Below are 14,515 nucleotides of genomic sequence, written 5' to 3' on the forward strand. Positions count from 1 at the left end.
CACGCCGCACCGAATTTAGTGCTGATGAGGGGTGAGGGGTCAGCCCACACCATGCGGGTCATACGCGATTCACTGGGACCAGGCCCTCGCTCGCCTCTTCCGAGACCGATGCAGTGAGCAAGGACTATGTGGTCTGATCGAGTTCCAGCTCTGTCAGCAGATGATACTCCAGGGATCTTTTGGATGGACGTCACTGTGGCACAGTTCTTCCAACAGTTCGTTCTCTATCATCACACACGGGATCAGCAGAGGTAAGCTCGGTCTGCAAAATCCACACACAGTAACAAGTGTATGCATGGCAGTGGGCACGTCCGATACATCACCGAATACAGTACACCGTTGGACTCAAAACTAGCCTCGGTTAAGAGCACCAACCGAGTAAACAATGGGTACAGTTACCGCGCGGTCTACTTTAGCTGTAGTTCGTCGATCTCTTGTCGACCGTGGGGGTCACTTGCTATTCACAGCTCATAGCAGCATGGGCTCACCGTACAACGGCAGTTGCAGCAGAGCCTGTTTGCCACGCCATGCCGTTCGTTCCTGATTCGGTCTAAAGAGCCTCAACCGATCTCACCGAGTCGATCGTGTGGGATGTCCGTACCTGGTCGCACGCCCTTCTACCTGTTATAGCCATGGACGTGGGATGCCAAGTATATCCAGACGCTTCCGACTCAACCTCAGTCCCGCAGTTGATATATTCTCGGATGCTTTTGCCTCCTCAACATTTGATCACGGTAATTGATCGGAATGTCTGAACGGTGAAGAGGTTAGTTGACTACCGATCATCCCACGTTTGACGGTCTTGAGGTTCCACGAATTGCAGAATCTGCCCATCGCTGTCTTGCAGTGTACCGATACATGTTGAGTGTCAGCGAAAGAGATGGCGTGGTCTCATCTTTACGATAGGTCTGGTCGCCGTCTCCGGTTCATGAAAGCCCACGATTTACGCGCGATTTGCGACGACCGCCCGTGTCGTGTACGGTGTCCAGGCGATCTTACATTTCTCTCTGCCCAGATTTACCATAGCGAACATGGACCTCTCATGACCATGATAGGAGGATCGAGGGTCGTTATTTCTCCATGCCCAGAGAAGGGGCTTAAAGGCTTCCAATGACGCACACACAAACAAAGAGGCAGTGTTCATGAGACATCGGGGTCATGACAGCTGCTCACGCCACTAAGATGCACGACAATTCAAGTGAGCAAGGTCTCTTGGGTTCGGACGCGAGCTCGTTGAGGTAAGCGATGCGAATGTCATTAGCAGCACCGCGCTTGCGGCGTGTACACATAGTGCGCTAAGGTCCGCATTTTACATCGCATCTCTCTCAACAATCCACAGATCCTAGCTTTCGCATTTGAATGCCCAGCTCTTTCCGCGGCCACGGAGACATGGTCTCGTCGAATTCTAGACAAGCGCTCTCCGTGAGAAGAATGGACTTCCGCACATTGCATGCGTCCGAAGTATATTCCCTGAAGTAACGGGGCCGCGGACTTTCGGAGAGCGGCTGAGGATGCGGCATTCAATACGGCCTGTACCACCCCATATGTCGCATCCTAGAATCGGCTTGCTTGCGATACAACTCTGTTCTTTCAAACACGCATCATACGCTCTCAGGAACCTGTAACCATCAATCTCCGTCTGGCAACTCGTAACGAACTCATACCTAGGTAGCTTACCAAGAGCCCATACACCAAGACCCCGCATCTGGCCCCAGCAACAGGCGAAAACCCGCGATCAATCTTCTTAACACCCTCTTATATAGCCAAGGTAACAATCCTCGATCGCAACCCGCCCTCCTCAACAACACCCTCCCAAATTCTCCCCATGACATAGCATACACCTAGTCGGACCGAGAAGACCCTAGATGTTCCACCAATCCACCCCATCTCGCCAATCCAGTCACATCGGAACCTTAACCGAGACACTAGCTCAACAATTCGCTCGCTTGACCATGTTTGAATCCCTTAGCAAAGCAACCCCAGTTCCCTTTACGCAAATCGTGGGGTAGCACACCATCAGTTTGATGTCGCGCGTGTGTTGAGATCCTGATGCTTCGTACGAGGCTGTTCGCCAAGTGTTGACGTCTGCACTTTGCAGCGAGGCGTTCGTGTTCCTGCGGCATGTGTATGCAGTTGGGAAGAGTTTACTTGATCGGGATCGAGGATCGTCGTGGTCTGGAGCTGTTTCTCCGATGTTCTCCGGTTGTTGAGTCTATGGTTGTCGAGTGCGATATTGTGATGCAGTGGTGATCATGCTCTAGCAGGTGATCTGCGTATCCAGTAAGTCAGATTCATCAAAGCAGCCGTCGCAACCTCTTCGAATACAAGATCCGTTTCACACTTTCAGAACTGAGTAGCTCTTTCAAAACGGCAGACCTCATTATCCCCATCTACGCCATGGATGAGTCGATACGCACGCCTGCCTCTTACGAAACAGGCGTTAGCATTCACGTCATGGGAAATCTACAGCTCTATCATCGTCTTTCATATTGCCTTCATCCGCCAACGAGAGCATGTTTCACCGGGGGGATGGTATCGTGTGATGATACATCGTTCCTTCCGTCCCCAGCGACGAGCCCACATCCATCCCGCTTCCCCGTAAATGCTCCGGCTCGGCTCGCCGCAACCAAATACCTCGACTACAGCAATTTCAACGGCAAAAACCGGTGTGCAATGGCATGCTCGCGATAAGCAGAGATCTCTCATGAACACAGACGACTTGTCATATTGCACTGACAGCATGAGACTGGGCGAACGACGAGACATGTGACGAAGTTGATGAGCCACATAGTCATTCTACGCATGATTAGTTGTCTGGCGAACGAAGAAGACAACAACACTGACTGCCAATCAATAAGCGGCCAGCTCCTGGAAGGCTTGACGTAGTTCATCGATCCCTAGGTACGCTCGTCAAGAGACATGATGAGTGATATGACGATAACGATTTCTATCACACTCGGCGCAACGTCATTTACTGTCAGCATATCACCCACGCCAGTGAAAGGCTTATGCCAGTACACAGACCTAGTACCCTGACCGGGGAAGCGGCTTTGGTGCATGCATCACCTTCCAGGTACGCTCAGACACTCACTTATTTAGGAAACTCACGATACCCCCATCTCACCGTCTCCCACGCCGTCGTGCGTTGTGGAAAGTCGCGCGACGATATATTATCCCCCTCCGTCTAGATCCGACCATGCCCTTCACAGAGCGCAGATCATATGCACAAGTCAACATGCATATTCCTCGCACCTGCCACCAGCCCTTCCACCACAACCAGGAACGTGCATCTCCCACGACCACGCGTCCCGGAAAGTTCCTTTTTCCTCGTTGGAAAGCGCGTTAGACGGGACGCGGCGGGTGACGAACGATGACGACGATGGAAGTCGTCATGTTGGGGCGTGGGTGGTGCCGAGATGAGACCGTACCGTTTTTGTGCAGATCGTGGGTTTGCAGGGGACCTTTTTGTGACAAGGGGGCGAGGATCGTGTTTGGAGGGCTCCGGTGTGGTGGTAGTGGGTTGTAATGGGGTGTAGTAAAGTGATGTGGTCAGTGAGCTGAGAGTGTGAGTAGACAACGCAATAAGGATGCATAGTAGCGGGTTGCGTTGGAACAGGGATTTGTATTGTACTTTCTTCATTTTGTTTATGGAGAGACGATGACGCTGATTTGTGCCCGGGTCTATATGCACTTATCCACAAGTGGTCATAATGTCTAATCTCATTCCCGTCGTCTCACATATCTATCTAGCAAGTGGTGTTGCCAGTCTGGGTCAACAAGCCCAGGTTCCACGGCAGCGCATTGTAGCTTCCGGTCGCCTGAGGATCGATACCCTGGTACAAGAACCTCATACCACACGGCTTGATCGAGAGCGTCTGGTCAACCTGCGACCTGATCAATTCTCCATGGCTGATACTATCCGACCACCTGTTTCCGTTGGCAAACTCGACATTCGCCTCGCCCATGAAGGGGTTCTGTTGGGTAGCGGCAAGCGGCTTCCACTCGTCGGCCTCGAGCGAGGAAGACGTCCAGGAGCGGAAGTAACGTAGGCCACCGGGAGAATCTCCTTGACCGATGCACTCGACAAGTAGGAGGTAGGTGCTGTTGTCGACGCGGTACACGGTGGCTGCTTCGAAGAGGTCGTTCTTGTTGGGCTCTGAGAGGGTGATGACAGGCTCGCTCATGCCAGCGGGGAACTGGGCAACGGTCGTTTGGCTGCGGTAGAGGCGGCCGTTGTCATCGTGGGAGAAGAGATGGCAGTTGGCTTCGTCGCATACGACCCACATGTCGACCCAGTAGCCTTGCTGAGGGGTGAGAAGACCCTCTGCAATGAGAGCGGGAGTGCCGTTGGGGTAAAAGACTTCCGGAGCAGACCAGCCTGCAGGGTTGGAGATGTCTGGGTTGGTGCTGTATGCCGCATTGCCGTTCTGGTAGACGAGGTACCAGAGCTTCTGGGGAGCGAAGTAGACTTCGAAGTGTTAGCTGGGGACTCTTTCTATTCTCTTCCTGGTGGGTATGGATTTGGAAGAATGCTTTACTTACAAACTTCAGGTGCAGCCCTGTAGCCGGTACCGATGGCGCTCTGGTCGAGATAGTAGAATGGCGCCTCTTGTGCCTTGTCGAAGTCGGTGAAGTTGAAGTACATCAGGTTGTAGCCCTCCTCTTTCGCTGTACTGGCAAAAACGTGGTATACGCCCTCATACTCGATGATTGAGGGATCTTTGATACCAGCGAGGTTGCGACCATCGTTCTTGGGCCTGACTAGGATGTCGCTAGATGTCCAGCTGAAAGTGCTGGGAAGGCCTCCATTCTGCCTGGCAGCCAACGAACGGTGAGGGACTGTTCGAGCCAATGCTGTGGCTACGAGAGCAGCGCCGGCGAGAAGGATGGAACGCATTGTGGTGGTAGATGCTTGACAACGGTGGCTACCGGATTCATGCTGCGTCCTACTCGTTCTTATATAGTCGTTTCTTACCTGGTTCCACCAAGCCCGTCGTGTGGAGCCGAAAGCTGGGGAAAATGTTCATTGACCGGGGTTCGTTGAGGGTGCAATCTATCTGGGGTAACTGCCATCTTGGTTTTTCCGTCTACCTTTCCTTAACCATTCGTTCGTGCCTGTTCGTGATGGGCACTAGCATCTGTTTTAGGCTGTTTGCCTAGTGCGTATATGTAAACAAGCAGATCGGCCATGTCTTTCTCGACCCGTACCGTCGATTCGTCATTTACATCCTGGAGCCTGCTCCGAGCGAAGCAATATGAGGTGGCAACGCTGTATTTCTTTTACACTAACTAAATGGTGGCTGCAACCATCGAATCTCGCAGAGTCGCCTTCGAAATCTTGGGCCACCGGGTCGATCATGGCATCCGGAGACAGATAGGTTTTCGGCGAAGGTCCGATCACGTGGCCATAGAGCCGCAGTTCATCCGGTGGTTAACGATAGCTTGTCGTCTTGTCGTGTTGATGCCAGATGGCAATAATTCCGCCTACCACAACGCAGCTTCGGTGACGAGCACAGGCAAAAATCGAGCTAAAGTCGTAAACGCCTCCTCGTGAGCGATGCGTTCGTGTAGGAACGACCGTGACCGGATCCAAGAAGCTTGGAGGCAGGCGGGGGCAACGCCATGCCTAATCCGTCTCACCATGTCGCGTCGCTTGCACGTGCATCTCCTTTTCGCGATAGCAATCCGAAATTCAGTACTCTGGGCGATGCCGACCACCCGACTTTGTAGTCCAGTTATGAAGCCGTAATTACGTGCTACGATTTTCGACAGCAGCAACATCCAGCAGCGAGGAGTAACGCGTTACCTATCGCGAACATCAAAGAAAAGCCATAGCAAGAGCCTGTATGAATGAATTTTGCGAGTCAATATCTGAGCACAAGATCAGGACCGTCGTTACCATGTCGGCCGAAACAGCTACATCGCAGAGCGCAAGCGCAGCCTCTAGTTACGACCGCGATGCTATAATAGCAAGCATCACCCGATACTACGAACTCCTTTCAAAGACAGTATCGATCAAACCGGCAGAAATCGGATACGCTCGAAAAGGAGGGCGCTTCGACAAGAGCATTCCGCTTTCGAAGCTCCGTCGACTCGGTTTCAACGATCGAATGATCGACTTCATCCGCCACGTACCATTTTGTCACAGCAACGATAGGCCCGTCTTCCCAGACACGACCACACTTAACTATTACCCGCATCTTTTTTACTATCCCGAGGAAGATTACAAGCTCGAAGATGCTGACATGACGGGAATGTGGCCGATTGAAGATTCAAGGATACCTGAGGGTATCATCCCACTGTCGGTTCCTCTGGAGGGAAGCTCTCTGGGAACGTGGTGGATGCTGGATACCAACAATGGTAAGTAATATGGTGACGACAAAGATAGACAATCGGCATCAGTCCCACTCTGCATTTTCGCTTCGTTTTTGACTCAGCGTTCCATCTTAGGTGAATTGACTGCTCGCGGCCCGTACCTTACGAGACCATTCGAGGAAGTCCCAGAAGACGAAGAATGGCGTTCGTCTCGACCCGTGCCTGCGGTCGCCTATTTCGACGGCTTGTGTCAAGATCTGATATCGCTCCAAATGATACCCTTGCCACACCCTTCTGATCACTGGATGATATGGGAAGCTCGAGATGACGAGATATACGCCTCCGATACCTTCATGTCATGGGCAAAAGTGAGTTTACACGATTCTACCATACACTTCGTCTCCCCCCACCTCCCCTCGCTTGTCGTATTCTCACCGAATGTCTACGAGACTGGATGGATTAACGCGACACCAGGAAGCTAGTGCTATTTATCGACAATGCCACTGGCCCGATCTGCGCTACTTCCAGCGCGCAAAGTGCCGAAGGCTTCTACTTGAGATGTGGGCAAGATATGATGCACATCGAAAAGAGAAATATCGAAACAAGCACGCTCCTGTAGTGGCGACAGAAGAGGCCACAGAAAGAGTGCCGACACCACCGGTTCTAGAACCAGAGCCATCTCGCAGCGCGCCATGGGGAATAGAGACTATAGTCCCGCAGACTGAGTCGGACGGCATGTTTGTGAATACAACGTTGAGGATGTAGCATTAGGTAGCGGTCGTGTACCTCTACAAAGCAACGAGCGACCTCCACCACCTCCCCGCCGCCTCCCCCGCCCGCCCTACTGAAGGTGTCTAGCTAGCGAGACCTTCAAGATCAACTACTCATCAAACTTCCATCATGCGCTTCCCGGCGCGGGTATATATACGTAAAACTCCTCACAAAGCCCTCCGTCCCACCCCATCTAAAACCAAAACAAGGGAGAGAAACAAGACCAAAAAGATTGAACCACCACCACCCATCCATCTTAACTCTCCGCCTTCATACTCCCACAACAACTACAAGTCCACCACTCCCTCTCCATAAAAGTCCCACAAACCAAACAATTCCAACCCAACCTGCCCCTCGCAGGCTCAAACGGCGTCGTCACCTCACCTCCCCCCTGCCTCCTCAGATCCGTTCTCGGAGGCGGCCGGGGCAAGTTGAGTATGGAGGAAGAAGAGTCAGAAGAGGCAAAGCGCCGGTGCTCGGGGATGGGTTGGGGTGGTTGTTCGGTGGTGCAGATGGAGCAGGCGAGGTGGGCGAGGGGGTTATCGAGGGTGCAGGTGGGGCAGGACCAGTGGTCTGGGGGAGGGATATGTGGGTTTTGCTGGGATGGAGGGAGGGGTTGAGGGGGAGGATCAGGTGTTGATGAGGGTAGGGGTGTTGGAGGGAGACTCTTGTTTCGTCGTTGGTCTTCGCCGTGGGGATGGAAGTTTGATGGTGTTCGTGACGAAGAAGAGGACTTAGGGTTCGAAGGCCGTGATGATGATTGGGTGACGAGTCGGGATATGGGTCTTTCTTGTGGTGTTTGCGCGATGCTGCGTATAGGCCGAGCTTTCTTTGACGGTTCATTCTCTGGATGTTCGGGCATGTAATAGCCCCCCTTCCCGTTAGATTTCCAACCCGAGTCGCGTTCGTCATTGAGTTGGACACCATTTTTATCATAGTACCCTCCTGGCTGTGTAGTGCTACTTCCTGCCGGACGGGGAGGTTGAGCAGGGTAATTGTCGACGGACAACCCGTTCTCTGGATCCCAGGCTAGACCGCCGTTTCCTGTTGGTGCACCTAACCTCTGCATTTCCTCTTGGTACATGAGATCTTGCAGGGCTTGCGCGATGGCCCAGTCATTTGCGTCGTCTTGTTCTGCAGTCGTTCGGAATCCATTTTGGGCTTGTTGGTCGACCAATGTTCCTGCGTTTGCAGTCCCGCTCGCGCAGCCGTCGGTGATGCTGATTCTACGTGACGCTGCATCGGCGATGACCTTGCGCATATCGACGCCACGTTGTACAGGGCGTGATCCGCCTAAGCGATGTCCTCCGTTACTGGGCTTAGATGCGGCGTGTCGCTTTTCAGCGGCCTTCCTGGCATTGCGGCGCATCTCATCAAGTGGGACTCGTTGGCCACCTAGTTTCTTGCCCTGTCCTAGGAAGCCTTCGCCAGTGTAGCCTTTCATGAGAAGGGTCTGGTGTTCGTCGCGGAGCTCATTCCAGAGGTTGTGGAAGTTGCCGTCGTGGGGGCCAAATACGATGTGGCAAAGTTCATGCAGTAATGTGTCCATGATTTCTTCAAAGGGTAGGAATTGTCTGGCGTCATAGTGATACCTCATGCGGACGAGAATCCTTTCTGTGCGATTTACATTAAGACCTTGAGAAGTTAGTAAATTTTCCAGTCATGAACTTTGAGATTTTACCTAGTAGTCGAGCCGATTCGGGCAGGAACTCGCACAGTGTTCTGACTTTCCAGCCGCGCTTCCTCATAATCGGCTTCACCATGGAAGCTGCCTTGCGAAGCATGTGCAACGCCTCTTTCTCCCTAGGCAGATGCTTCAGATGCTCGTAGGCATCGAAATGCGCGTCGATCTCTTTCATGGTTGGGTCGTGTAAGAGGATACGCGCGCGTTACGTGGTAGATCAACTTGGTGTAGTTGAGAGTTGCAGTAAATGACTCAGTGGATCGGATATACGCGTGGCCAACTTTGCACAGAAGATATAGGAACCTGGTGGCAGAGCCGTGAACGAAAGTGAAAAGTAAAGAAAGATTGAAGAAAGAGGCGAAGGACGAGGCCAGCCACGTAAGCACTTCACGCGGCCTTTGCTGCTTGACGATGGCAAGGCCAGGTCGTTGATTAAACGACTTCACTCAGACAAAGTAATAACTCGCTGCTATTGTAAACAAGGTAAAGGGCGATCGTCTGCAGGGTCAGTAAGCGCGCATATTTTGTGGGAAGATCTGATGCTAATGTTAGACTTGACCGAGATAGTGGCGCAACAGCTCAGAGGCCAGTTGTGCCTCTCACGTGCGAGCGTGTGCGGATCCCGTTCCGCGAGTCAGTGCCTGACGTAGTGGACTGGCGGAGTCGTCACACTCAGCTGTCAAAGACTTTGAACCTGGGAGCATCGCACGCTGTCAAGTCGTATGATTTACTAATATATCGCTCCTCTAAGACATGTCAAACGACGACCAGCAGATTCTGGGCGTGGTGAGTAAGACAACGAACTTTGGCTCTGCGCCTCGCTGACGTGGGTGAAGCTCTCAGAGTACACGAAAGACGTCCGCAACTTCACGGGATCGATATGGGACGCCACTGATGCGCATTTTGCGCATGTCGCCGGATACATTAAGAAGAGCCTCCCCGAAGGATGGCTGCCAGAACGCGCTCGACCGCGCCCGCCACCGCCGCCCCCGCATCCCATCACCGGTGCCTACCTGCATCGCCTGCAAGACTGGGTGTCGCGAAATCGGGCTTTGACGGCAGCCATCGTCGCCTTTGTCGGCACTGGGAGTTTCCTAGTATGGAGAGAACAGAAGAAATACAACCGCAAGCGAAGAGTACGGCGAGCGAGCAATGGGGCAAGGACGGAGGTCGTTGGTGAGTGCTTGAGGGAGGCGCGAGGCAGTGGCTCTGACTAACACCAACAGTTCTCGCTGGACCACCCAACTCGCCCATCGTCCGATCGCTAGCCCTTGACCTCGAACGACGCGGCTTCATTGTATACATTGTGTGCTCGACCATGGACGAAGAGCAGCAGGTGCTTAGTGAGTCAAGAGCAGATGTGCGCCCGCTGCACTTGGATGTTGTGGACACGATGGGCACAAAACAAGCCATTCAGAACTTCAACGAGCTCCTTGTGAAACCGCACGTCGCTGTCCCGGGGACGAGCCCGCACAACCTCAATCTTAGCGGTGTCATACTGGTGCCAGACCTCATCTACCCTACCGGGCCTGTAGAGACGGTAACCCCCGAGCTTTGGTCAGACGCGCTGAATGCCAAAGTACTCAACACCATCGCCGTGACCCAGGCGCTCCTGCCGACCGTCTGTGAGTTCAAATCCAGGGTCCTAATGCTTACGCCCAGCATCATTGCGTCACTACGGCCGCCATTCCATAGCGTAGAGACTGCGATCGTGAGCGCACTCGAGGGGTTCCTGGCATCACTCAGGGCGGAACTGGGAACCCTTGGCATTGAAGTTTTGCAATTTCATCTGGGAACTTTCGATCTCACAAACGTGGGTCCGAAACATCATCTCCAGACCAGAGGGCTTGGGAGCCCACACGCTTGGCCAGCAACTACCAGAGCGCTGTATGCCAACAACTTCGAAGCGCAGACGCGTGTTGCCCAGAACCGGGGGTTGTTAAACCACAGCGGCTCAAGTCTTCGGGAATTGCACAACGGCGCATTCGATGCACTCACGCAGAAGCGGCCAAGGAAGGTATGGCGCGTCGGACGTGGTAGTGTGACATATGATCTGGTGGGCAATTGGGTGCCGGCTGGGATTGTTGGGTGGATGATGGGGTTAAAACGTGTGTCCCTGGACACAGCGTCCGAGCCGAAGCTAGAGGATAGCGTGCAACTGCAGTCGTGGGAGAGGATCGATGCGATCGCCTAGACGATGGACCCCAGAACCTAGACAACAACTCGACGATGTGGAGAATCACTAAGATGATCACGATGCGCAACGTCATAGACGGACTGTGCCTGCGGGAGTGCGTGGCATCGGCGTGACCTGAAGATCGCGCCCGGCGCTGCAAGATCACGAGATTGAGATGGTGTATTGGCCCAAGGACGGGCACGCAGGGCGAGCGTAGTGGGCGATGGCATCACGTAAAAGACCCTGAGCCCCTTGCCGGCACGGGTCTCAGCGAGTGTTCCCTGCATGGTTAGATTTGCAGGCACGCAGAGAATCCAGTCGACGAGCAGTATATAGTCGCGGCGATATAGGCAGAAACAGCGCGCTCTTGACGTGAAGCGTTGCAGGAACAGTGGTTCGCAGGACGGGCAGCAGTTAAATGAGCAAAAGTCTGGAACATGTTCCGCTCCACAAGTGCCATGAGCAAATGAAGTGACGCGAAGCATGTGCCACCCTATTGACGGCCAGCGCCCGAAACGGAGGCAGGCCGAGAGGGGAATACGGATGGCGTGCGGATAGACTAGTGAAACGGCACTGGGGGAGGTATGTAATGGAGGCAGCTGGAGGCGATGGTGTACACGATAGCAAGTGGGTGAAGGAAATGAGAGTTTGGTAGCTGGGAGCATGGAGATGTGAAAAGCAATGGCATTGTCAGCGCGCGAGAGATGAGTGTGCATGCGTGCATCGAGTGGCTGCGTGTCAGGGCGACGGCGCGGTGGGTCAACGTCGTCGCGATGCAGGGCCGACTGGTGGTAGCGGACCCTATTGGCGAGCAGGGAGCATCCCCGGCCCACCTGAGGTTTCAGGAGGTGTAGGTTTAGCTATTCTTGCACGCGAGGCAGCATAGAACATCGCGACGCCCCAGACACTGCTCAGGGCCTGCAGTCCATCACTGATCTCTCGACGCTTGCTGTCGTATCCGCTCCTTCGCGCTGCTTTCATTCTTCATGGTGCCCATTGCATCCACGCCCTCCCAAAATACCCCCCATAGCACCCACCGCTCTTATCACGGCTGCTTTTCCCGCACGCGCTGCTCAGCCCCGTGTCTCCCGCATTCATCCCTCCAGGCGGCTTCGACGGCTTCTTTTGCCCGGTCGCGCGCATGACGGCCCAGCGTCATCAATCTTCCGCCGCACATTCCATGAACCACTAGCCCGCCTGCCACTTCCTTCACCATGGCAAACCGCACCCAACGCCCGGGCGGCCTCGACTTCCGCTCTCAGTCCTTCGACCCTCCCACCACCGCCAACTCGCTCACCTCCAACCACCTCGGCCTCGGAAACCTCGCCAGCGCCAGCATGAGCAATCTGTCCCTCGGCTCCGACCTGCCCAGCCCGCGCACCGGCGAAGCGCCGCCCGCCCTCTCCCCTCTGGACGCCCTCGCCCTCCAGGGCCGCCTGCTCGCGAAGCGCTTCGAGCAGCAGGACAAGACAGGCCGCCGCCTCAGTCGCCTCGCGCCCCTCACCATCCAGAACGAGTTCGGCAACCGCGGCGGCTACTTCTCGTCGCTCTCCAACTCGACCGTCAACTCGCCCAACGAAGATGCAGGCCCCGTCCGCTCCCCGCGCCCCGAGGCCTCGCCCCGCCAGGAGATATCGTCGGACAAGCGACACCAGTCCTACTACCCGCAGTTTGGCATGGACGAGCCCGAGCCCCAGTACGCCATTGGGCCGCTGCAGAGCCCCATGGCCACCATCGCCGAAGCCAGTCCTGCGACGCCTCCCCAGAGCTACTTCGACATCCCCAGGTCGCGCTCGCCCGATTCGGTAGAGCCGCACATCGGACTGCGCGAGGCCACGCCCGTCAGTCCCCATCTCCCGGCCGCTCCTACCTCCCACATGTTCCTCAGCCCGCAGAGGAAGCGCTCTGGCGACTCGCAGCATTCCCAGCACTCGCAACAATCGCAGCCCCGCTCGGCACCACGCTCCAACCTGCTCCCGCCGCGCTCGTCCAGCTCCCTGCACTCGAACCGCTCACCGAGCATCCGCTCCGCCGCTGGCACATACGATGATGTTGAGGACATGTCTCTCAGCGGATCCTACGACTCCCTGCACCAGACGCGCAACCTGTCTCCCAGCTCCAGCCTGTCGAGAGCTCAGTCTCCCTTCACACCTGCCACCGGTCCCACCATGATCCCCCGATCACCGTCAGCTGCGTCCAACTACTCGGTCGATGGCGGCAGTCTCCCGCGCCCTGCCTACAACTTCTCAAGACCCAACTTCTCACGCCCCACAAGCCGGCAGAGTGTGCGTCCGTCATTGGACGTAAGGTCAGATGCCGGACCCTCGCGACAGCCGTCCGAGGAGAGCGTGAACATGAGGCCCTCCTTCGACGACCAACTCCGCCGACAGGACTCTAACGATCTCCCTACTGCTCACTACGCCAACGAGCAGGTCCACACTCCCGTCAGCATGGTAAGCGAGGACTTCCGCCGGTCCGGCGAGTTCGGCAACAACCCAGCCCCGTCCTACACATACACCAGGTTCAACCTCCCTCGCGGCAGGGCCGTCGACCGCAAGTCTGTCGGTATTGAGGACTTTTTCAAGCGCGAGATCAAATGGGACCAGCCTGGAGGCCAGCCTAACCAGACTCAGGCGCGACCTCCTTCACCCGAATCACCGCCTCGTTCTTTCGACCAAACACGCCAGCAACAGCCACAAGCCAGGCGGGATGCCTCCTTCGACCACGGTACCCCGTCCCTCACATCCAGCAACAGCACTATCCGCGCGCGGACAGCCGGGTCTGTTGGGGAAGTCACAGCGCAGCAGCACTGCGACATGGGACTGGAGCTTCACGAAGCTGGTGAACTACTCAAGTCCACCTATCACCTTCGACTCGCAGCTCGCGCTGGTCTTCCAGAAGCCATGTTCTGGTATGGCCTCGCTTGCCGTCACGGCTGGGGCATGCGTGAGAACAAGTCCGAAGCATTGCAATGGCTACGCCGCGCCGTTGACTCCGGTCAGCTGGAAGTAGCCGACGATGAGGATCAATCTAAGCACGGGCAGCCGACCGACCTCACCAAGAAGAAGCGCCACCGCGCCCAATACGCTGTAGCCATCTACGAGCTTGGCAAATGCTACGGAAACGGCTGGGGTGCTCCTCAAGACAAGTCCCTCGCACTGCGATGCTACGAGATCGCTGGAAACTGGGGCGACGCCGATGCTCTCGTCGAAGCCGGCTACTGTTATGCCGAAGGCGTCGGCTGCAAGAAGAACATGAAGAAGGCAGCCAAGTTCTATCGCGCAGCCGAAGCCAAGGGCGTCAGCATGGTGGGCAACAGCTGGATCTACAAAGACAAATACATGGACGACGGCTCCACCACCTCGGATGAGCGGTCGGTCCGATCAGGTCGGTCCGCTACCAAAGACCACTCCAAAGACAAGAAGGCTCGCGACAAAAGCAGGACTCGCACCATCTTCGGCCGCAAGAAGAGCGCGGCTGAACCTCTCCCTCCTATGGCTTGATTCCACCGCCATCTCGCCTTGTACATGTGTCCACGAACCTTTCCTTTCACAATCTCTTCTCGCGCA

The 14,515-nt window shown here is 55.3% G+C and overlaps 5 protein-coding genes across 5 annotated transcripts; 3 read left to right on the forward strand and 2 right to left on the reverse strand.

The window, feature by feature from the left end:
* Positions 1–3,746: 3,746 nt before the first annotated feature.
* On the reverse strand, positions 3,747–4,897 carry J4E85_008901 (uncharacterized protein; the record flags this gene model as incomplete). The annotated part of the gene is made up of 2 exons (XM_051473125.1): positions 3,747–4,468; positions 4,543–4,897. 2 exons carry the CDS (start codon positions 4,895–4,897, stop codon positions 3,747–3,749), a joined length of 1,077 nt encoding a protein of 358 aa, XP_051323345.1.
* Positions 4,898–5,900: 1,003 nt separating this feature from the next.
* J4E85_008902 (uncharacterized protein) lies at positions 5,901–6,797 on the forward strand (the record flags this gene model as incomplete). Its single annotated transcript, XM_051473126.1, has 2 exons — positions 5,901–6,360; positions 6,451–6,797. 2 exons carry the CDS (start codon positions 5,901–5,903, stop codon positions 6,795–6,797), a joined length of 807 nt encoding a protein of 268 aa, XP_051323346.1.
* Positions 6,798–8,045: 1,248 nt separating this feature from the next.
* On the reverse strand, positions 8,046–8,945 carry J4E85_008903 (uncharacterized protein; the record flags this gene model as incomplete). The annotated part of the gene is made up of 3 exons (XM_051473127.1): positions 8,046–8,052; positions 8,094–8,700; positions 8,768–8,945. The coding sequence occupies 3 exons, from the start codon at positions 8,943–8,945 to the stop codon at positions 8,046–8,048; spliced, it is 792 nt and encodes a 263-aa protein (XP_051323347.1).
* Positions 8,946–9,523: 578 nt separating this feature from the next.
* J4E85_008904 (uncharacterized protein) lies at positions 9,524–10,419 on the forward strand (the record flags this gene model as incomplete). Its single annotated transcript, XM_051473128.1, is given in 4 exon segments — positions 9,524–9,556; positions 9,607–9,946; positions 9,997–10,395; positions 10,412–10,419. 4 exon segments carry the CDS (start codon positions 9,524–9,526, stop codon positions 10,417–10,419), a joined length of 780 nt encoding a protein of 259 aa, XP_051323348.1.
* A 1,741-nt stretch (positions 10,420–12,160) lies between these two features.
* Positions 12,161–14,449, forward strand: J4E85_008905 (uncharacterized protein; the record flags this gene model as incomplete). The annotated part of the gene is made up of 2 exons (XM_051473129.1): positions 12,161–13,231; positions 13,280–14,449. The coding sequence occupies 2 exons, from the start codon at positions 12,161–12,163 to the stop codon at positions 14,447–14,449; spliced, it is 2,241 nt and encodes a 746-aa protein (XP_051323349.1).
* Positions 14,450–14,515: the final 66 nt, after the last annotated feature.

The sequence above is a fragment of the Alternaria conjuncta genome (assembly GCF_024043145.1).
Source record: "Alternaria conjuncta strain BMP 0040 chromosome Unknown scaffold_14, whole genome shotgun sequence".
NCBI classification, from domain to species: Eukaryota; Fungi; Ascomycota; class Dothideomycetes; order Pleosporales; family Pleosporaceae; genus Alternaria; species Alternaria conjuncta.